The sequence below is a fragment of the Diabrotica virgifera genome, chromosome 2, assembly GCF_917563875.1.
Source record: "Diabrotica virgifera virgifera chromosome 2, PGI_DIABVI_V3a".
NCBI classification, from domain to species: domain Eukaryota; kingdom Metazoa; phylum Arthropoda; class Insecta; order Coleoptera; family Chrysomelidae; genus Diabrotica; species Diabrotica virgifera.
Genome location: NC_065444.1, coordinates 14,369,830 through 14,395,138, shown reverse-complemented (window position 1 = coordinate 14,395,138; position 25,309 = coordinate 14,369,830). Strand labels below are relative to the sequence as shown.

The 25,309-nt window shown below is 32.7% G+C and overlaps 1 protein-coding gene across 1 annotated transcript in view; it reads right to left on the bottom strand.

The window, feature by feature from the left end:
• Positions 1–24,668, bottom strand: part of LOC114345489 (protein takeout-like) — a 28,170-nt gene extending 3,502 nt beyond the window's left edge. Inside the window, exons 1-5 of the mRNA XM_028296309.2 lie at positions 24,500–24,668; positions 10,246–10,338; positions 9,608–9,746; positions 7,981–8,114; positions 32–190 (exon numbers count right to left, since the gene is read on the bottom strand). Of these exons, the coding sequence (XP_028152110.1) occupies positions 32–190; positions 7,981–8,114; positions 9,608–9,746; positions 10,246–10,338; positions 24,500–24,569 (595 nt within the window). The 5' untranslated portion in view covers positions 24,570–24,668. The remainder of the gene's footprint in view (positions 1–31; positions 191–7,980; positions 8,115–9,607; positions 9,747–10,245; positions 10,339–24,499) is intronic.
• Between the last annotated feature and the right edge of the window lie 641 nt (positions 24,669–25,309).

The following is a 25,309-nucleotide window of genomic DNA, read 5'->3' as shown; positions in this document are numbered from 1 at the left end:
AAAAACATATAAACATACTTTTTCTTCTTACCTAAAACTTTATTTCCACCGAAGAGATTTCCAAAATGATAATGAGTTTTATCAACGTTTAGGTCCAAATGGGATTTGAGTGTGTCTGGGTCTACATACCGCTTTCCATCCTTTTTGGTGATTAATTTGTAATCTACCGTACATATTACTGAGCTATTTTCTGAAATTTAATAAAAGAGTTAAATAAATCAAAGTAAAAAATTATGTAATTATTGTATAGGTATAGTTCCTACAGAGTATCGTCGAAAGTCTGGCCAAATCTTCTACTTTCAAATTTGTGTTTATATGGAATGTAGAAACTCTCTATTAGAATTATAACCAATAGACTTACAAATAAAATGGACAGTTATCAGCCAGTTGACAAGCAGGTTTCAGAAAAGGGTTTAGTACCATAGATCATCTCCCCAATATGAAAATATTGATAGAGAAGGCAAACGAATACAACCTAGATTTATGTTTAGCCTTTGTAGACTATGAAAAAGCGTTCGAGAGTGTCGAGATATGGGCAATAGAAAAAGCTCTAAATATTATCAGAATAGACTCCAGGTACAAGCAACATAACATCTATAAAACAGCAACTACGACAGTCGAATGGGAAAATAAAACAAACAAAACGAATCCCATAGAAATACGTAGAGGCGTAAGATGTAATATTCCCAAAACTCTTCACCTTAGCTCTGGAAGACGTCTTTATAGAACTGGAATGGGTATCAACATAACCGGGAAGAATCTCAATCACCTCAGATATTGCGATGATGTTGTCCTTATTACAACCAATCAATTAGAACTAGACACAATGCTGACTCAACTAGCATACGCATCAGAGAAGATAGGATTAAAAATGAATATGAGTAAAACCAAAATCATGACAAATACAAACGACAGAATAAATATAAATATAAATAATGTCTATATCGAGGTTGTTGACGAATATATATGTTATAGTCAAAGCCCGAATTTCAGGCACTCCTAGGTTTGACTAGGCAATCCTCAGGTCTGACTGACGGTCTTAGTCAAAGCCCGAAATAAATTACCGTTTCGGCCTTTGACTAGTCAAACCTAGGAGAGACTACGTTGGTCAGGCAAAGGTCGAAATTGAATTTTATGAAATCGGGGTTTGACTAGTCAAACCCCGATCAGCTATTAAAATGTCGTAATTTGTTAGATTAGGTTTAATAAAACGTCATTTTTTAATTTTATTGTTTATTATTTTTATATTGTCTTAACTAAAATATAAAAATTAGTGTTTATTCTCACATGTTGAGGCATTATGGCATTTAGAGTTGTACAATACGTTAGACCTTTTACACTTACGTAATTTGGAAGAGCATTTTTATGGCAGTAGCATTTTATAAATCCTTGTCCTCCAAATTTAGAATCTTTTGTACTAATTTCTTTTAGAGACAGAGACAGCTTAACGTCTGGAACATCTTCGAAATTAGGAAATTTCTCTTTGCATTCCCTTATTTGATTTCTTGAAAAAAGTGTGTTTATTATTCCGTATTTCGTACCAACTTATTTTTTCGTATCTTTTAGACTTATCTGTCGTTCATTTCGCGAAATATTCGCTTTTTTTGTGAAATATTGTGACTCACCCATTTCCTTACGCCCGCTGAAATCTTCAGGTTTTTGAAATTTTAACTCTTTTGCATATTTTAACTTATCTAAATCTGACGATTTCGAGTTTTTCTAAGGATATATTTTTTCCCCTTAACGAACTCCCCTGTATTAAGAACCAATATATGATAGAGGTACATTTACAGGGTACAAGGTTTCTCCTCATGTGATAAACTGACGCGCTCGAGTAACTGCAAAAATCCCCGCTTGGGTTCCCCTACCATTATATACCTAGTCCAGTCGGGATAGCATTTGACCTTGCATGTCAAGCTACCCAGAATTTTATTATTCCAATCTTTAGGGGAAGTCAACAGTAGAGCAAATTTAAAATCGTATCAAAAAGTATCAAAAAGAATCAAACTCGTATAAAAAAGTATCAAAAGTAAGGTCACCATAGTACTAACTAAGGCCCTGGACCGTCGCGTCGTCACTAGTGGAGGAAGAAAATTGTCAAACAATTCAGATTATTTCTTCAGATGTGGTTTTTTGTATTTGCCAAAAGAGAGAGCTCTGACGCATATACGCGCATAATTTGTAATCGGGCGGTACAGACATGCGTTGTGCACAGGCAGAAAAGATTAAAATAAATAAAGGAAATGCGATTGAAGGTCTTCATGACCAGCCTATAATGCTATGAAACAATTAAGTGAAAAAAAATGTCCTCCAATTTCGATCGGAAAAACTGTAACAATACCTATCCCCAGCTTTGATAGAGCCAAAGGAGATGCTTGAAATATTTTGGGTATCATACAAGATAAAACAATTGACTTGGTTTATATAGAGTTGGTACGAAATACGAAATAATAAACACACTTTTTTCAAGAAATCAATTACAACAAAACAAAACAAAAAGAGAATGCAAAGAGAAATTTCCTAATTTCGAAGATGTTCCAGACGTTAAGCTGTCTCTGTCTCTAAAAGAAATTAGTACAAAAGATTCTAAATTTGGAGGACAAGGATTTATAAATTGCTACTGCAATAAAAATGCTCTTCCAAGTTACGTAAATGTAAAAGGTCTAAGGTATTGTGCAACTTTAAATGCCATAATTGCCTTAACATGTGAGAATTAACACTATTTTTTTTATTTTAATTACGACAATATAAAAATAATAAACATTAAAATTAAAAAATGACGTTTTATTAAACCTAATCTAACAAATTACGACATTTTAATAGCTGATCGAGGTTTGACTAGTCAAACCCCGATTTCATAAAATTAAATTTCGACCTTTGCCTGACCAACTTAGTCTCTCCTAGGTTTGACTAGTCAAAGGCCGAAATTGTAATTTATTTCGGGCCTTGACTAAGACCGTCAGTCAGACCTGAGGATTGCCTAGTCAAACCTAGGAGTGCCTGAAATTCGGGCTTTGACTATAACATATATACCTGGGTCAAATAATCAAAGCAAATAAAGAGAACCAATCAATTGAAAAACAGAGAAGAATCCGATTAGCGTGGGCAGCATATTAAAAGTTGAGATGGATACTATAAAACACAAAGATATAGCACCTAAAAACCAGTGTATTTGACCAGTGCATCCTTCCTGTTCTGACGTATGGGTCAGAAACATGGACATTAACAAAGGCCAACATAAACAAATTTGAGAAAAATGGAAAGATCCATATTAGGAATAAAACTACAAGACAGAAAATCAAACAAATGGATAAGAGAGAAAACAAAAGTAAAAAATGTAACTGAACATATATGTAACAGAGTTAAAATGGAGATTTCTGGGCCACAAGGCGAGACAGGAGGATAAAAGATGGAATGCTGAAATACAAAACTGGAGACCGTGGACAGGAAGAAGAGGAAGAGGAAGACCTTAGATGCGATAGAAGGACAATATTGTAAAAGCTGCAGGAACTAACTGGAAAAGCGCAGCCAAAGACAAACGAAAATGGAAAGATTTGGGGAAGGCCCATGTCCAAGATTGGATAGAAATGGGCTAAAGAAGAAGAAAATGGAATTAGCCACCGTTAGGTTGTAATGACAATTGGATATTTTATTTTAAAATACTTAACGCTACTTCTTCCACTCCGGAAATCGTTATCAGAAGAAAGTTAAGAGGAAGTTGTATACAACCGCCAATTATTTTTATTCTTGTCAATATGGAGAGGTCAATATATCCCTCAGAGATAGAATTTCAAAGAAAAATAGGAGAAAAACTGGTATTACATACGCAGTTAAAAGAATTACAACGCTGAAATGGAACCGAGCGGGACATGTTGCCAGACTCAAAGATGGAAGATGTACATACCTAGAAAATTTTAGAAAGGAGACCTAGACACGATGCTTATCGTAATCGAGGACATCCTCCAACTAGTGATGTTGAAAAAGTAACTATTCGTTACAAAATGCTCGTTACTTACGAATACCGAAAGTAACGATTACACAGAGATGTAAATCGTTACTTTGATTACTTCGTTACTTCGTACCAATCGTATCAGAGCGAGTACCTATTTTGATTTTGAGTATTGTATCTACTCGGTTGATATCGGAGTCGGACCGGTATTCCACGAGTGTTCGGTATCAGTACAGTTAACTAAAATTTTATCTATGAAGGGCGAAGGCTATGAAGAGTTTTACAGGATTACAGGGCGCTGAGAAGTAGCTGAAACAGAGGGAGGTATATCATTTAACAAATCATGCACCCAGAAAAAGATGTCTATACAATTTGTCGAGGTAGATAATTCATAGAATTGCACAGATGTTACTCCTTTGGAAATAAAAATGCAACACATTAGATTTTAATAATAATAAATACACATTATTCTTATCAGGCCTAAAAAAAAATAACTTGAGTGACCGGAAAATATGTAAAAATGATAATATTTCTAGACTATGATAATCAACTTTAATTTTACATGTCGGTATAGTTTTTATTAGACCAGGGCATTTAACACTAAAAACACAGGAATAAATACAGGGTGTAACAAAAATACAGGTCATAAATTTAATCACATATTCTGGGACCAAAAATAGTTCGATTGAACCTAACTTACCTTAGTGCAAATGTGCACATAAATAAAGTTACAGCCCTTTGAAGTTACAAAATTAAAATCGATTTTTTTAAATATATCGAAAACTATTACAGATTGTTTATTGAAAATGGACATGTGGCATTCTTATGGCAGTAGCATCTAAAGAAAAAATTATAGTGAAATTTGGACACCCCATAAAAACTTTATAGGGGTTTGGTTCCTTTAAACCTCCCCAAACTTTTGTGTACGTTCCAATTAAATAATGATTGTAGTACCATTAGTTAAACAAAATGTTTTTAAATTTTTTTTGCCTCTTAGTACTTTTTCGAAAAGTCAGTTTTTATCGAGATATTTTGAATATTTTTCAAATCCACCACAATTTGTATATGGTTAAGTACGTTTATGGAGACTTGGTAATACATAATATACGATTTATTTATGATTTACATTTTTAGGTATTTTTTGAACCATATTAAAAAAGAAGCCACATCTCGATAAAAGGTGCCTTCTCGAAAAAATACAAAGAGGCAAGAAAGTTTTAAAAACACTGTGTTTAAGTAATGGTACTGCAGTAATAGTTTAATTGGAACGTACACAAACATTTGGGGGGTTTAAAGGGACAAAACCCTCATAAAATTTTTATGCAAACATATTAAAAATAAGCCCCAACTCGATAAAAACTAACTTATCGAAAAAACACTAAGAGCACAACACAAGAGCACTGATAGCACAACAGTAATTTAATTTGGACGTACACACAAGTTTGGGGGGTTTAAGGGAACAAAACCCCCATAAAATTTTTATGGGGTGTCCAAATTTCACTATAATTTTTTCTTATGATGTTCCTACCATAAGAATGCAACATGTCCATTTTCAATAAAAAATCTCTAATAAGTTTTCGATATATTCGAAAAAATTGATTTTCATTTTGAAACTTCAAAGGGTTATAACTTTTTTTATGTGCATATTTGTACAAAGGTAAGTTAGGTTCATTTGAACTATTTTTGGTCCTAGAACATGTGATTTAATTTATGACCTGTATTTTTGTTACACCCTGTATATTTTTAAATATAGTAGGTACATAGAAACTTGCAACTTTTTGAATAGTATTTAGGATTAAGATGACGTTTGGAAAAAAGTCTACAATACAAAAATAGGTGGAAATGCATTATTACATTTTAAAGTATATAAAACGACTCGAAAAATGCATAAACATGTTAAAATCAGTATATTAAGGGCCAGATTTTCTTATTTCGGGGTATTTGGGGTCACTGAACACGAATTTGCAATCAGAATCGACCTCCGAAGCACCTGGGTGCCCAGGGTTACTGCTAAGGTACGTCATCTAGAGTTTCGAGGGTTTCTTTTTGGCACTTAATTGATGCAAAGAGATTACTGGAGATTACTGATATTGTGGAGCAGCAATGACAGAACAACTACTTCTTCTTCTTCTTGTGCCACTCCTATCGGAGATTGGAAATCATCAAGGCTACCCTGACTTTGTTTACAGCTGACCTAAAAAGTTCATTAGTGGTGCAGCCAAACCACTCTCTCAAATTCCGCATCCACGACAGTCTTCTACGGCCTGGATTCCGTTTTCCTTCTATTTTTCCTTGCATTATATTTTGAAGTAATGCGTATTTATGACCTCTCATCAGGTGACCCAAATACTCGAGTTTTCTTCGTTTTATCGTTAATAAAATTTCTGGGTCTCTTCTTATCCTTCGTATTACTTCAAGATTTGTGATTCTTTCAACCCAACTTATCTTCAGCATTCGACGGTAGCACCACATCTCGAAACTTTCAATATTTTTTATGTTGTTCTGTTTGAGAGTCCAGGCCTCTACACCGTATAATAGCGTGTTAAATACGTAGCCACTTAGCATTCTTAATCGTAGAGGGATGCTTATATCTCTGTTGCAGAAGAATTTTCTCATCTTTATGAAGGTGGCCCTGGCAATTTCGATACGTCTTTTTATTTCATTGTTTTGGTCTCCAGTTTCGTTTATTAAAGTTCCCAAGTATTTATAACTTGATACTTTTTCAATTTGAATGCCGTTTATACTAATATGTGCTGGTTGTGTCATGATTTTACTGAAGACCATATACTTGGTTTTTTTGATATTAATGTTTATGCCATAATTGTTGCAAGCAATATTTATGTTTGTAAGTAATCGTTGTAATTCTTCTACTGTTCTTGCAACTAGTACAGTGTCGTCTGCGTATCGAATATTATTTACAACCTCTCCATTGATTACGATTCTTTCATTTGCTTGCAAAAGGGCTTCCTGACAGATGCTTTCACTATATACATTAAATAGCAGTGGTGACAAAATGCATCCCTGTCTTACTCCTCTATCTCTTAGCCTATCGTGGCGTACTATGTCAAACGGTTTTTCAAAATCGATAAAACATGCATGTACTTCTTGATTAACGTCTAGGCATATTTGTGTAAGAACATTTAAACCGAAGAGAGCTTCTCGAGTACCTAGTCCTTTTCTGAACCCCATCTGTGTGTTACTAATATCTGACTCCAACTTTTGATAAACTCGGTTGTGGATGATTTTTAGAAATATCTTTAGTAGATGGCTCATTAAAGATATTGTTCGATGTTCTGAACATTCTTTTGCATTGGATTTCTTTGGCAGTGTAACGAATGTAGACAGCAGCCACTCTTGAGGTATAATACCAGTATTGTGTTAAATAAGTGCAATATTATACCTATTGATTCATCATTCAAGAGCTTTAGTAATTCAGTAGGAACCTCATCGTAGAACAACTACAATATCATTTAATTTCTATCTAGATAGATAGATCGGTGAAAGTCGTTATATCGGATCTTATACTTATACCAAATACTGAGAAATGCGATTCTTGATATGATTACCGGTACTCAAATATAAGACTAATCATAGTAATCAAAGTATCCTACTAATACTATTGATAATACAAATTATGTACTGAGAAATGCGATTCTCGATATGATTACCGGTACCTACTCAAATACAAAAGTAACAAAAGTAATCAAAGTAATCAAAATAACGAATACTTTAAATTTTAAATGATTACTTTATACAAAAGTAACGATTCGTAACGAATACTCGAAAGTAACTATAATCAACATCACTACCTCCAACAAGATGGTCGCACGACATCAAGCGCATTCAGTAGGTACAACTCGATCCAGGGTGTTCAAGATGGAATGCAAAGGAATTATTCACGGGAGGCATATGTTCAGCAGTGCACTTAAAACGGCTAATGATGATGATTAGTTTGGAGTTTTTATTTAATTTTTTATTATTTTAATATCTGTTTATTTGCATATACATTTCAATAGGTATGCTGTACTTACCACCCCTAATTGATGCAGGTCCCTCTCCATTAATATCTATGGCGAATAATTTTCCCGCTACTGTATAATCAGCTTCGGTTCTTGTCTCTGGTATGAATACGTCTACTACTATTTGATTATTCTTTAAATCAACTCTAAAAATAATTATTTAAATCAATCAATGTCGAATTTAATTAATCAGACCAGTCTTTATTCTACTTATTACTTTATGTCGCTAACATCTGTATTCATGGGCGCCGGCAGCGAAGTGCAAGGGGGTGCATTTGCACCCCCTGTTCGGAAAGAATGCACGTAGATATATTGTATATGTATAGATAGTTTATTTATTTATTTATTAAGCTCAACAGGCCTTGTAGGCCTAGGGCTAAAATTTTACATATCTGATTACATTGTATTTTAGTCTCATCAATTTTATTTAATTTCACCTCAGACTTTTTATACACTCCTTCACCACCTTCCTCCATCTCCTTCTGTCCAATGTTAGTACTTTTCATCTCTCAATGTTACTTTTCTTTTTCAGGTCTTTGTATACACTGTTCTTCTTCCATCTTTTTCTTGGCCTGCCTTTCCTTGTCTTTTGTATTGTCTTAGTGCCCCAAATATTGTATTCTGTATTCGTATTTGTCTTTCTATGTGACCCAAATATCGTATTCTTTGTGCTTTGATTGTCATCGTTATCGTTGGCTATTTATACAGTCCTTCCAATTCTTTATTGTTTCTTCTTCTCTACTGATCTTCAAAAACATTGAGGCATTCGAGATGTGGTGTTACAGGAGAATGTGGAAAATACCATGGACAGAAAGAGTAACAAATCAAGATGTTTTGCTGAAGATTGGGAAGGAATGCGAAGTCATAAAATCAATACAAACGAGAAAACTGGAATATCTAGGCCACATAATGAGAGGAAAAAAGTACTCTCTGCTAAGACTCATAATCCAAGGAAAAATCTCGGGAAAGAGAAATGTGGGACGTAGGAGGATTTCCTGGTTGCGAAATTTAAGGGAGTGATATGGGTGCAGTTCAATACAGTTGTTCAAAGCTGCAGCCAACAAAGTTAAGATTACTGTGATGGTAGCCAACCTCCGATAGGAGACGGTACTGCAAGAAGACTGATCTTCTATTTTCACACCTCCATATATTGCTCTTTGCATTTTTCTCTCCCATTTTTCTAAAAGATCTGTTTCTGACTTTTTCAGTTTCGCATGCGTTTCTGTAGGTCTGATAACGGTAGATATGCATGTATATGTATAGCTCTATATTTTATGTTGGTTAATAGTATGTGTGGATGATGGTAGAGCATTCATGCCTGTATTATGAAGTTATTGATATCATATAGAGTATAGAGAAATAATAATAAAATCCATCTATTGTATACATATTTTGTATAAAATGATATATTAAATGGCATGATAGTGGAGAACAAACAAAGGATGTATGGTATGTGGTTTTTACAACTTATCATCGAAAATTGATTTTTCTTTCAAAATGTATTTTGTAAGAAGTTCAGGAGACGGGAAAGGTTAGAAAGGCCTCTTATAGACTTAGGGAGAAAACTAAGGTTATAATAAACATTTATTAAAGATCCTTTATAAAAGGTATATTAAACAAACAGTATGGTAATACTTACTTAACTGCTCTTATTACTGTTGTGTCCAAACCTGACAGGCGTAAATTCTTGAGATTTAAGTTGATACCACTCGTACCACTTGTTTCTACAGCAGGTATAACGTATGGATCGAAACTAGGAATTTTATATGCTCTGTCCCCTGCAAAGGAAAGTGGAAATAATATCAAACAAATTTAAATAAGGTAACAATAAAAATTATTATCAATTTCGAGTATTTGTAACCACAAGTGTACACACGCACTCCCATCTTACTTTCCACTACCATCCATCTAGGAGATGGATCATCGGCAACGATATAAAAGGTTTGCCACAACAGAGAGGAGAATTCTGCCGGAGTAACAATCTGGTAACAAGGTTAAGTATTAATTTAGTAGCAGCACCCAACTCGGATCTTAAAGTGTTGATTTAAGACCAAACCGTCCTGCCGCGGCGACCAAGTATTGATCGGTCGCTTTCCCGTTCCTTACCGGTTACTAATTGTTCTTGAATAACCAAAATTACAAAAATTAAAATTAAAAGCAAGTACTCAAAAAACAGAAATGTTAAATCTAGATATCATCAAAGGACAAAAGAAACAATCTCATAGAAGTACCACGATCCCGTAATAAGTTTATTAATATTACGTTTATTTTTCTTACCTTTTATAAGAGAGGGCAATGCTTCTATAGCACGTTGCTTGGCACATTCACTTAATTTGGGATCAGTTTTTTTACAAGGTGTGATATAAGAAGCTAAAAAAGAATAAAATTATATAATTTAAATCAAACTCAAATACATAGTAGTGTTTCGTAGTGATTGCATTGTATGTATTGTTTTATAATGTTGTTTTCTTAGTTTATAAGTTTAGTAATGATCTGAAATTATGTATTTCTGACATTTTGTCTGTAAATGCGGCAGAATTTATCAAAGGCAAAATCCACTTTCAACGAATTCATTCAACCCAGTATTAGAATAAATCGTAAGAAGATCAAATAGGATCACAAAGAGGACTATTTTCAATAGCAATGAACAGGGCATAGCGTACGCCGATGATGTGGTGATACTAGCGAGAACAAAAAAACATCAAGAATAAGTTTTACAGAATAGTTTGAGGAAGCGAAAAGATACGGACTAAAAATAAATCAAACAAAAACGTAAAATATGGAAATGAGAAGAGATATAACAAATGATACTAAATATAATATCTACTTATATGTAGTTTTGAAAAAGTTTCAAAATTTTAATACTTATAGCCCAGTCGGGATAGCATTTGACCTTGCATTTAGAGCTGCCCCAAATTTTATTTTTCTAATCTTTAGGGAGGGTCAATATTAGTATAAATTTAAAATTTCGACTGAATTCCACCGTTGCGTTAGCCGCCATCTTGATTTTAAACGAGAACCGTTTTTGCTCAATATCTCCGCCATTTTCAATTTTTTGACAAAAAGTGTAGAAACTGAAATCGTTGAAAATGCTATTTTATATAATTTAATTTATTATAATTTTTTTCGTGCGATCGATATTTTCCGAGTTATGAGGGGAAAATAGTGACAGTTGTAGCATAATTATTAAATTATTAAATTATCTCGTTTATTATTAGTTTTACAACAAATATATACCTATACAAAAATGAAGAGAATTAAATTTTGTACAATTTTGATACCGTTCATTTTTTTGATAAAATCAATATTTAAGGTAGTACGTATGTGGTAAATGTGCGAGCGTAAGACCTGATTGATTTTGTAGCAATTGTTTTTGTTTAATATCTCCGCCATTTTCAACTTTCCGACAAAAAGTGTAAGAACTGAAATTGTTGCAATTACGATTTACTACAATTTTTCGAGAGAACCAGCGGCGGGTCTACAAGAGGGGGGGGAATTGGAAAATTCCCCCCAACAGGGTCCAAAATTAAAAAAAAAAAAATGTTGAAACATCACGATATTTTAGCTGACATAAAACTTAAAATATCGAGAGGCAAATTCAACCAATAAAACCCGCTAGTTAATAAAATTAAGTGAACTTAATGCATATAATGTCTTTTTATGTCTTTTATATACTTAGTTTGGTTGATGTTTCATTGGAAGTTTCAAAAATTGTATAAAATATAATTCTCTTTATTTTTGTTTATGTACAGTTATGTTGTAAAGTTAATAATAAATGAGACAATTCAATAATTATGCTTCCCCTCCGCTTCCATTATTGTCTCCCTTAACTCGGAGAATATTGATCGTATAAAAAAATTGTGCCAAAGAAATTGTAGGAAATTGCATTTTCAACAATTTTCTCTTCCACAATTTATGTCGAAAAGTTGAAAATGGCGGAGATATTAAGCAACAACAGTTCTCATTTAAAATCAATATGGCGGCTAATGCAACAGCGGAATTCAGTCGAGATTTTAAATTTACACTACTATTGATCTCTCCTAAAGGATAGAATTATAAAATTTGGGGCAGCTCACAAACAAAATTCAATTCAATAATTATGCTCCCCCCACCACTTTTTACTATTTTCCCATGTAACTCGGAAAATATCAACCGCATGAAAAAAATTGTTAAAAAGAAATTGTAGGAAATTATATTTTGAACAATTTTAGTTGAAAATGGCGTAGATATTGAACAAAAACATTTGCTATAAAATCAATCCGGTCTTAGGCTCGCGCCATTAACGCATACGTACTACCTTAAATATTAATTTTTAGCAAAAAATGAAAGAAACTAAAATTGTGTAGAATTTAATTCTCTTCATTTTTGTATAGGTACATATTTGTTGTAAAACTAACAATAAACGAGATAATTTAATAATACAATAATTATCGCATTTCCAACAATTTTAGTTTCTACACTTTTTGTCAAAAAATTGAAAATGGCGGAAATATTGAGCAAAAACGGTTCTCGTTTAAAATCAAGATAGCGGCTAACGCAACCGTGGAATTCAGTCGAGATTTTAAATTTGGACTAATATTGACCCTCCCTAAAGATTAGAAAAATAAAATTTGGGGCAGCTCCTAATGCAAGGTTAGGCCTGTTATTCGTCTAACCCGACTGGACTATTAGGAGTAACCATAACCAACACGGGAAAAGATGGAAAAGAGAGAAAAACGATTAATAAAGGGGAGCGGAGCGATAGGATCGCTAAATTCAATACTGAAAGCAAAAAATGTATGATATCTTCTTCTTCTAGTAGTGCTATAACCCTTTTTGAGTCTTGACCTGCATAACAATGTTCTTCCATGCTGCCCTGTATACTTTCTTTTGCCACTGCCTGATGTTCATGGTTTTAAGAACTCCTTCTACGTCGTCTATCCATTTTTTACGGGGTTTCCATCTTTGAATTACTTTTACTCGATTATCTGTTATTTTTCTAAGCCACCAAGCCAGTTTAGTCTTTGTGCCTTTACACTATCTGAGCTCTGCATTAGTTCATCCATCTGCGTGCTTGATATAGGAGTGAGAGATTGGAGAGAAAAAGCAAGGGGCCAAAAAATGGAGAGAACTAACCAAGTCAAGGAAACCAGTGGCCTACAAGGCCTGTAACGTTGTGGTATATATACATAAAACGAACTGTGGGTTTAATTACCGTCACATTTTTGGCAATTTTTGATATACCCATACACCTATGGTTATATTCTACACTATTCTAAAAATAAATAGTTTTATTAGCAAATAAATGATTTGATTGCAAAAACCTACCATTGAGTTGGACATAATATGTTGGACATTATATTATAAAACTCGATTAGTTTGTGACTATGTAATAGTACCGATTAGATACTATTACAACGAATGTTCTGGTTTAACTTGACCCAGTAAAAATTTAACATTTTTTATTGTGACATAGAACCAAATTGAATTAAAAACGAATTTTTTAAACATGTTATAAAAAAGTGGTATATTTTATAAGGCTAATATATTATGTAATAAGAATATTATTTACTAATGAAGTAAAAACCTCACATGTAGGTAGGTGGTATATAATTTATTAAAAATTTTTTTCTAAAAATGATCCAAGATGGATAAAATCACAAACGTTTTCGGACCAATCAGTCCATCATCATGTGGTAGAAACTTCAGATCCAAAGTAGTTGGAACTAGCTACATATTTAGGTCAAAAGACCTTAATGTAATAATAATTATGCCATTTAGGCTACAAAAATGTCGACAATAAGTCGATGTCACAAGAAATTAAATTGCAACGGTATTACAAAGTGGTCTTCATCTTGGCCTCAAACTGACAGACTAAAATATGACCGTCATATTTTAGTCTGTCAGTTTGAGGCCAAGATGAAGACCACTTTGTAATACCGTTGCAATTTAATTTCTTGTGACATCGACTTATTGTCGACATTTTTGTAGCCTAAATGGCATAATTATTATTACATTAAGGTCTTTTGACCTAAATATGTAGCTAGTTCCAACTACTTTGGATCTGAAGTTTCTACCACCTGATGATGGACTGATTGGTCCGAAAACGTTTGTGATTTTATCCATCTTTGATCATTTTTAGAAAAAAATTTTTAATAAATTATATACCACCTACCTACATGTGAGGTTTTTACTTCATTAGTAAGTTTTTATTATGGTATACAGCCAATGAGAGGAATCTTTTCCTTTATATTTTAAGAATATTATTGTTTCCACTTTTCGTTTTGAACTTTTATGGCAACTCTCCAGTTAGATCTAGCACCGAAAACAAACCGAGAGATAGAAACACGGATAAATAAGTAAATTTCGATCACATCGCCAGTACACTCGTTTAAAAGCTTTATCTAATTCAGATAACAGAAAACAGACACCACTGTGTCATTTAACTACGTAGTCCCGACGAAATATATGTACCTTTATCTTCTTGTGTTCTTCCTTTATGTTTTGGATTTAGCTCCGCTTGACGAGTTCTCAAAAAAGACGAAACCTGTAATTTTGGCAGTGTTAACGAAGTGGTATTTCTTGTGGATTATAAGTAACATGATTAACTAGCATTGATAAAGACTGATGAACACTTCAAAACTTTTTGAACTCTGTCTGATCCAGGAGATTTCTAGTTATGAAACTCTTCGATAATCTTCGAAACGTCTTCCAGTGGTGAAGGGTTCGTAAGGAATATTATTGCAGTGTTGACAGTTGTTGTTCGTCGTATGGTCAATTCATCCAACATTGCTGTTGAGAGCTGACTTCCCCAAAATTCATGAATTTCTTCTTGGATTGGTTACGATTGATTATCGTCTTCTACAGTGGAATTTAGTTTCCTATAGGACGCCTTCTCTGAATGTTCAAAAAGTGTCTTGTCATTTCTGGTTGTTACTAATTTTGCATATCTGTAAAAGACTTGATAGACCAGGGCAGATCTGTGAAAAAACGTCTATTTTTGGATGTGCGAGGTGGCATTCGGATTTTTGCAGATAAAGTTGGGTAACAACTTTACAGTTCTCATCTAACTGCCAGTTTATAGAGTTAGAAACATTAATAAAAAAATTAAAATTTTTAAAAACATCCACTTTTTCTACTTTCTTTGCTTATAACTTTAAAACGATTCATTTTGGAACAAAGTCGTAGAGAAATAAAATAAAGATGATTGAATTTTGTATGATAAACGACTGATTAAAAATGTTTTAAAACTATTACCCTTTCTGCAAATAGCAATAAATAGAAAATAAGGGAGCAAGAAAGACTGTTTTTATTCAATGTTTTTTAACCACTTTGGTTGCACCTAGAACCTTCATAATTCGCTTAGAAAATTCTTATAGTCGGTTCGCTAAACTCAGACGCAACTGGCTAGATATTTTAGTCGATATTTTTTTTGTTTTTTGCCAATTTTGCAAGAATTGGTAAAATTACTAAATATTTAGTGATTATTAACTATTTAAAAATTATTTTTTGCCAATTTTGCTAAAATTGGCAAAATTACCGACTAAAATATCTAGAAAGTTGCGTCTGAGTTTAGCGAACAGACTATACAACATACTTAAACTGTCCACCAAATGTCATTAAAATCTACCTAATAGATTTTGCATACATATAATAATTTTGCAATCTATTTTTTTTTAAAGTTCAAATTTTTTAAAAACTGTCTGAACAGAAAGTAGACCATTTAGATGTTTGCTAATTTTTTTTTGACATATAATGAGGTTCTCTACTTATTTAATACACTTTACAGAATTAAAATCGGATTATTTAAGCGGCCTCAGCACTGTTTTAAAGTTATAAAAATTTTTTTGGCTTATAAACAAATACGTTGTGGACGTTTGAATTTGCAAAAATTCATTTTCTCGAGAATAGGCGTCTCTGGAGATAAATCCAGAAACAGGTCGATTTTTATTTTTAAATTCTAATTTTTTGGTATATATATCATACTAGCGACGTCATTCATCTGGACGTGATGACGTAATCGATGATTTTTTTAAATGAGAATAGGTGTCGTGTGATAGCTCAATCGAAAGGTTATTCAATTTTGTATTCACTAATAGAAACATTAACATAATTATTTATACAGGGTTTGAATTAAAAAAAAAATTAAATTAAATTAATTCCAATATTTAGATTACGTCATCACACCCAGATGAATGACGTCACTAGTATGATATTTATGCCAAAAAATTATAATTTAAAAATGAAAATTGATCTGTTTCGGGATTTATCTCCATTTTCAAAAAAAAATTATTTTATTCCAACTCAAACGTCCTCAATGTATTTGTTTATAAGCCAAACCATTGTTTATAACTTTAAAACAGTGCTGAGGCCGCCTAAATAATCCGATTTTAATTCTGTAAAGTGTATTAGATAGGTAGAAAACCTCTTTATATGTAAAAAAATTAGCAAACTTCTAAATGGTCTACTTTTTGTTCAGAAAGTTTTTAAAAGTTTGAACTATTTTAAAAAAATTTAGGTTGCAAAATTATTATGCAAAATCTATTAGGTAGATTTTAATGAAATTTTGTGGACGGTTTAAGTATGTTGTAAGAATGTTCTAAGCGAATTATGAAGGTTCTAAGTGCAACCAAAGTGGTTAAAAAACATTAAATAAAAACATTCTTTTTTGCTCCCTTATTCTCTATTTATTGCTATTTTGCAGAAAGGGTAATAATTTAAGATATTTTAAACCAGTCGTATATTATACAAAATTCAATTATCTTTATTAGTACGACTTTGTTCCAAAATGAATCGTTTTAACGTTATAAGCAATGAAAGTAGAAAAAAATCGATATTTTTCAAAAATTTTAAATATTTAAATTTTTTTATTAATGTTCCGGGCATATTTGAGGAGCATAAGTCAATTATATTTATTGAAGTTGTCACCTAACTTTATCTGCAAAAATCCGAATGCCACCTCAAAACAGATCCGCCCTATGTCTTTGAATAAACAATTGGATTTTATTTTAATTTTGTCAAGTTATTGTTCCGCTGTGTTGTTTTCTGGATCGTGTGGTGAGTGTCTTGAAATATTCAGCAGTTCAGCTCTTTAGATAACTTTTTTTGCTTCTCACTCCTCAAATGTATTCCGTAACTTGTCCAATATTTCTACTCAAGAATTACTCAAGAATTAAATCTTCCCCAGCAGTCGTTTTTCTTAGAATGCAATTCTGTTATCAGTCATTCCATTATAAGTACCGCGTCGTGTTCTGATCTTAATGCTCATAACATTAGCAATTGCAGTTATTGCAAGCTACAAGTAAATCAGCATATGCAGATATTCAAACGTATGAGCTTCTAGCACATAATTGGGTAGGACTTCAGTGTTCACAATTTGTAGAGGCGCACCAGTTTATTACAAGAGTTTAGTCTTGGTAGATGTGGTCTGTTCAGTTCTGTTGAACTCTTGTACGGGCATCTGTCATTTCACTTACCAGAATAGCGTGAAAGTCATTTTTGTTCTGCTGTGTATTATAAGGTTGAGTTTCTTGTGTGGCAATCTCAGGAATCTGTATATACATTCCATTGAGGACTTGATCTACAATCATTGCTTCTTGATTGTGTATCTCCCAATCGACTTAGTTTCTGATGGTATCGTGTGTTTAGTCTCTGGGATAATATGGTTTGGTAAAATAACCTGGTATTGATATGCTACTCGTTGTTCAGATACTTGAATATCTGGGTACGTCCTGCAAAATTCGGTATACAGATGTTGTCGGTTAGCGATCGTTTCTTGACCGAGGTTAGTTACCTTATAATAGAACCACAAAATGTTTTCGTTCATGGGCAGTCCATGTCATGCGCTACCACGGTCGTTCCGCTTGAGTGAGCGCCTGCTAATATTCCAGCACAGCACCTTCAGCGATTGCTGCTATTGTTGTTGTTGTTTGGATCACTTGTGGTTGTTGTTGGACTGTAGCTGATTGCTTGACAGGGGTCCGCTTCCTCAACACTCTGCCACCGACTGTTAATCTTATTATTAATATTATTGGTTTTTTTCCAATATAGGAAAGTTCAATGCTAATTAATTAATTCCACAACGTGAGACATGACCTTTGCTATATTGCTAATTTGTTTATGAAAATTTATAATACAATGTTTAATTGTACATCATGTTACTCTATGTAGTTATTGGTCTATATACATATTAAATTGTCGTAGTAGTAGGAAGTGATACCATTTATGTAATTTTAATGATTTTATTTGCAAGTGCGTCGTTTTTTAATTAAGTTAATGGAAAATAGTTGTAAAGTCTATTCGATAATCTTAGACACAACTGTCTATTGACGTTGGTAATTTTTTTGAGAAGTTAGGTTGCTAGACGTGACTGGAAATTACTACACAATCAAAAATACCTGCTCATAGCCAATATTATTAATAGTAAACAGACATAAATAACATAAACCTTACGCCAATCAATAATTATTTATTTGCACCATTGATAACAGATGAGCACATTTTTTATGGTACAAAATAAAAATATGTTGTAGAAATTAATTCCACAAAATTTTATAAGTTTATTATACCTACACTCCCACTATTTTCAATAATTCTTATTTTTTTAATGAAAGATTAGGTTGATTTGAGTGTCTTGAGTTAATAGTGTTAGGTAGGAATTTTTGTGTTGTATGTTTCCTATTTCGAATGTGTCAAAATGAATCTCGACCAACGAACTGTCAATACTGACAGTATTGACAGTTCATTCATGTCGACTGAGCGAATTCAGTATAAATAAACCAAAACATTCGCTAAATAAACAGCATAAATAAACTAAACAAAAACGCAATATATTAAAATAAGAGGAACCATAACAAATGACAGTTAATATATAAAAATGAAAGGAGTAGAGACTGTCTACAGTTTTAAAACAGTGTCAGAATTTGAATTTAAAAATATCCATGACGAACACGGGAAAAGGAGGAAAAGAGGTAGACAAAAATTAATGAAGAGGAGACTCACGGCAATAATCAGACCCACGGTGATGCATTCCAGTGAAACGTGGATCATGATCCAGCAGGAAGAAAAGAAAGAAAGGTACTCAGAAAAATCTTAGAGGGAATGTAGGATATTTGGAGAAGACGAACAGATAAAGAAATAATGGTGATGTATGGAAAACCAATAATTACAACAAAAATGCGAACAGTAGAGCAAAACAGCTTCGTCGCATAATATGAATGCCAGAGGACCGCAATATTAAAACAATTCTGAAGAAGGGAGAATGGAGAAAAAATGAGGGCGTCCAAAGAAGAAATCGTTGGAAGCAGCAAAGCAAGATTTGTCAGAAATAGGTGTGATAAATTGGAGAGAAAAAGTAAAGGGAAATTACCAAGTTTACTATGTGTATAAATGGCATTGTCAAGTAACGGTTTTTAGATGTGCTCATGTAGTTTTAAATGTTAATATTAATAAATAAACAAATTATTGGTAAAAAATGGTCTTAGAAAAACTTTTTTGAAGGTATGAAAAATTGTCAGGATCACGGATATCAAAATGGTATTTCAAAATTTTTAATCCCCGGGATGTTATTAAAAAAAAACAAGTTGTAGACAAATTAGAACAATTTTCAAACGTCATTTTCAAGAAGAGTTTGAAATTTTGATTTCTGATTGCATTTCTCGAAAATATACATAAACACAAAAAAATGAGACTCTATAAACTTGTATCCTCTATTGGCAACAACCGTGTTTTTGCATTTGAAATAATAGTAAAATTTCTATATTCAACATTTTTCGACTAAATTTTTTTTTGCTTTATATTCGTAAAATATTGCAACTCTTCTTGCAAAATGAAATATTTATAGCGGTTTTTATACTTAATGCAAATAATAATTTTTTGTAAATTTGTTTTTCAATCTTTATTTATAATTAGTTAAATAAATTAAGGGTTTTTAATTTAACAAGTCTTATATAAAAACTTTTACCTTTAACTTTGTAGAAAAATCGTAAAAACCTTCATAAAAACATGAATTACCGCAGCAGTTAATAAAGTAAATTTTGTGCAAAAAGGAACCATTTTTCAATAGTTAAACAATGGTCCCGTTATCATATACTTTCTTGAAAATATCTTTTGTTTTCACCTAAACTTTGATATAAAATTTGATCCAAACTGACCAAATTACATTTTGATTTACGTCTATTATAATTTTATTTGATCAGACTATGGTAAAAGTTGTGCAAGGAAGTATCCAAAATCTTGGGGTCTCAGTTAACGGAACTAATGATAGAAGCATAGTAAACAATGAATAAATATATCCAGGCAGTAAAAAAAGAACCTATTGGAAATACAACAACTTACTCAAAGATAAGAAGCTTACTGAGTCATGTGTCTGACACAGAATGATGAAGAAAGAGTGAGGATCCTAGAGAGAAAAATAATTTAAAGAATAGCAGGCCCACTAAACTTGGGTCATAATGAATTTAGAAAACTGATGAACTACGAAGTAAGAGCACTTTTGAAAGGAGAAGACGTCGTCAGATTTATCAAAGCCTAGATTCAGATGGATGATACATACAGAAAGGAGAAATTCAGAAGCAGTTATCAAGACAATCAGCAAATGAAGACCAGCATCAGGCAGACTACGAGATAGATCCAAAAACCAGATGGAAGAATCAGATAGTTGAGGACCTTAAGAAGATAGGAGTTAGAAAATGGGTAACCATAAGCAAAAACAGGAACGAATGGAGAAAATAGTAGAAGATGCCAAGTTACACAACCAATTGTAAAACCAAAGTGTTGATGTGGACTGATTCACCGTGACAAATGAATCGGAAGACTCCAAAGAGGGCGGCAATCATAAAGTGAGCGGCTGTAGCGCAACGGCATAATCGCTGGCCTCATACGCCAGTGCACGTGGGTTCAATCCCTGCCAACGACAAACAATTTTTCATTTCTAAAAATGTTACGTGCCATCTCACCGTGCCTCGGAGAGCACGTTAAGCCGTCGGTCCCCCTGGGCTAGTGTGTACATCGACATTAGTTACTTGAAACAGGGTTAAAGATGTAAATGGCGCCGGAACCTGTCCGAAAGGATCTCCCCGGCAAAAATGCCATATGATATTATTATTATTATATCATTCCGCTAGGAGTGTAGATGACATGATGATAGTAAAAGTAAAAATTTTAAAACTTTAAAAGATAATATTCTGAAAGAAACAATAATTTGTTAGATTCACTGTGCTTTAATCGTTGTCTTACTTGTTAACTTTTATACTACACTAAGCATCAAAATTAACGCACCACCTTAAAAATGGGACATATTTGATGTCTCTAGTATTTTCTAAATCTGTTGTCCGATTTTAGCGATTTTTGTAATATGTTATAGCTTTGTTCTTCAAGAATATCGACGTAATAATATTGTTGCTAATGCTAAACAGATAAGTGTCATTGTATACCGGGTGTAACAATGATAGTGTGTTTTTTCCTCAAAGTTTGGAACACCCTGTGGAATATTTTAGCGTATATAAAATATTGAAATTAAAACTCAACTTTAGCATTATTCTTTATTAACATTTTGCTTTCTGTTTTATTTGCTTATGTTGGATAATAAAAAAGTTAAGTAGTTTAACAACTAGCAACGTTCTTCATCAATACAGGGTGTACCTAAATAAGTGCGACAAACTTTAAGGAGTAATTATACATGATAAAATAATGACCATTTGCTTTATTATACATATTCACACATTGAAAAGAATACTGTCACTATACGAAATTTATAATTTTTTAAGATACTTAAAAAATGATAAATTTTGTATAGTGACAGTATTCTTTTCAATGTGCGATATTGTATAGTGACAGAATTCTTTTCAATGTGCGATGTGGAACATATCGCACATTGAAAAGGATACTGTCACTATACGAAATTTATAATTTTTTGATACTTAAAAAATTATAAATTTCGTATAGTGACAGTATTCTTTTCAATGTGCATGTCCGCAAATGCTTCGTTTCCGAGATACGGGATGTTGAATTTTTTCTTACAAACTGACGATTTATTTATTGCTCTAAAACCGGTTGAGATATGCAAATGAAATTTGGTAGGTTTTAAGAGGTAGTTATTGGGCATTTTTTGGCATACAATTGAGAATTCTATATTCACCTTTGGCGTGCATACAGCTAATATGACCGGGCAAGATGACGCGTATGAACGCCAATGGTGAATATAAAATTCTTAATTGTATGTCAAAAAATGTGCAATAACTACCTCTTAAAACCTACCTAATTTCATTTTCATATCTCAACCGGTTTTAGAGCAATAAATAAATGGTCAGTTTGTAAGAAATAATTCAACATCCCGTATCTCGGAAACGAAGCATTTGCGGACATTTGTTTATGAATCAAACGGTCAATATTTTTTTATGCAGAATTGCCCCTTAAAGTTTGTCGCACTTATTTAGAAACACCCTGTATTGATGAAGAAAATTGCTAGTTGTTAAAGTACCTAATTTTTTTATTATCCAACATAAGCGAATGAATCAAAAAGAAAATGTTAAGAAAGCCTAAGGCTACAGTTAAGTTTTAATTTCAATATTTTATACAGGGTGTTTCATTAATAATTGTCCATATAGTAACTAGAGAAACCTTAGCACAAAATACGAAGATTTAACCTAAAACACTTAAATAAAACATGGTTCCTTACTGAATTACAGGGTGTTTTATCTAAAAATTTAAAAACTATTTTTGCTCAGCATTTTAAAACTATTCGACGTATCCTTTTCATACTTAGCAGGAAGTATAGGTGCTGTACCAATTACTAAATTATATTAAACATACGTTTCTGGCTGTTACCAGAGACGTACGACGGGGAAAAGTGAATGGTTGACCCTTTCCAAATTCTACGCCACTGGCGAAATTGTTATTTTAGTTCAATTTTTGGATTCTACAATACTTTCTATGAAAATAATATACTCTTTATTCCTAACGATAAAGTCATTAGTTTTCGAGATCTTTGAAGTTAAAAATGAAACGACGCGGTTATTTTGATTAATGTATTGTGTCACTTCATTTCTAATTTCAAATATCTCGAAACCTAATAATTTTATTGTTACAAATGAAGAGTATATTATTTACATAAAAAGTATTGCAAAATCGAAAAATTACACTAAAATAGCAATTTCGTCAGTGGCGTAGAATTTGGGAAGGGTCAACCAGCCACTATCCCCTGTTGTACGCTCCTGGTAGTACTTAGAAACGTTTATTTATTTTAATTTAGTAGGGTGTACAGTAACTACACTTTCTGCAAAGTATGATAAGGATGCGCCAAATAGTTTAAAAGTACTGGATACAAATATTTTTTAAATTTTAATCACATGAATCATATCATAAATTAATCAAAATAACTGTGCCGTTTCATATTTAACTACAAATATCTCGAAAAGTAATGACTTTATCGTTACCAATGAAGAGTATATTATTTACGTAGAAAGTATTGGAGAATCTAAAAATGGCACTAAAATAGTAATTCTTCCAGTGGCGCAGAATTTGAGAAGCGTCAACCATTCACCATCCCCTGTCGCACGCCTCTGGTAGTAACTAGAAACGTTTGTTTATCATAGTTTAATAGGGTGTCTAGCAGTCGCACTTTTTGCCAAGTATGGAAAAGATACGTCGAATAGATATAAAATGCTGAGCAAAAATATTTTTTAAATTTTTACATAAAACACCCTGTAACTCAGTAAGGAACCACATTTTATTTAAGTGTTTTAGGTTAAATCTTCGTATTTTGTGCTAAGGTTTCTCCAGTTACCATATGGACAATTATTAATGAAACACCCTGTATACGCTAGAATATTCCACAGGGTGTACCAAAGTTTGAGAAAAAAACACACTATCATTGTTACACCCGGTATTGGGACCGTGCAAGTTCGGAAAAGCGACACCTGGTTTCTACGCTCAGCAACTTTATTCGCACTTTTAATTGTATTGGCCAATTACGTTAGTCCTGGTTGCTGGATAATTGTCAAGGCCACAGCCCAAAAAAGTTATAAGAAGAAAAACTAAGACTGAGGTTATGTTATTAAAAAGTAAACAATTGTATGTAGTAAATAAAATTAATTATTAATGTAGTACTGCAAGCAAAATACAATTAATTAAATTTAATTTTATATAATATTTGCATATCATATCAATATTGTGGAGCAACATATAATTTTTCTTCTTCAATGACATTAGGTATGAAATATACGTCAATTTGACAATTCCAATTGACAATATGAATTATTTCAGAAAGTTTCAAGATTTCTCCAATATTTACGCACGATCGTTTCTCATATCCCCTCCAAGTACTTGTACACCGCCAACACAATGTCAGTTACCTGTTTAGCAACAATATTATTACACCGATGTTCATGAAGAATAAAGCTAAATATAAGCTAAGCATATAATATATAAAATATCCCATTTTTGAGGTGGTGCGTTAATTTTGAAGCTTAGTGTAGGTATATCATTTTAAAAAGTTCGTTAATGAATAGCAAATTATCTGAACTTACGCATATAGAATATATCTAATACTTACGCAAAGACTTGGAAGCTATGACAACATTTGCGAACAAGCATATAATTGCACATATAAAAAACCTTGTCATATTGACTAGTGATCACTCGCACTGACTGACCCGATATACTCGTACTACTTATGGTTATGGTACTACTTCACTGTCCGATCTTTGAAATCGAAATGAACTTGTACCACCTAAAGGATGAAAATATATTTATAGAACTGGTTTTGAATTATAAGAACATTGAAGTTTTATTTGTTTGTTACTTCTTTTCACAAGATAATTGTAATTTCCATAATTTACCTGAAGGTTGTTGTGTGTTTGGATATGTAATATACACTCTCCAAAATAATAAGTGAAGAAGTTGTTTGTGTCTCAGCAATGTTTTTAATGAAAACTATAAAAATGATAAAAAATTAGGATAAAGGGATGTTAACTGATTGGAGTACTAGAATAAACATACATGATAAACATACCTTGTCATCTGGTAAGGTACCTACTTTTTCTTCTTCTTGACTAGCTTTACAACCCGGGGTGTCTTCGCCGCATCCACTATACCTCTCCATCTTCTGGGATCTGGCGCTTCCATTTCCCATTGATGTACACCAATTCTAGATAAATTGGCTTTATTATCAATCATCAGCCTTCTATATTTTTCTGGGTAGGTTTACTGATCTTTTACCGTCTGATATCTCATAAAACACTGTCTTTAACACTGTTACACATCTTACCATAATCATGTTTCATCATCTTATCCGGTTAGCTTTTATATGTCTCATGATGTTTTCAGTACCACACAGAGTCACCAATTCATCATTCAGCAAATA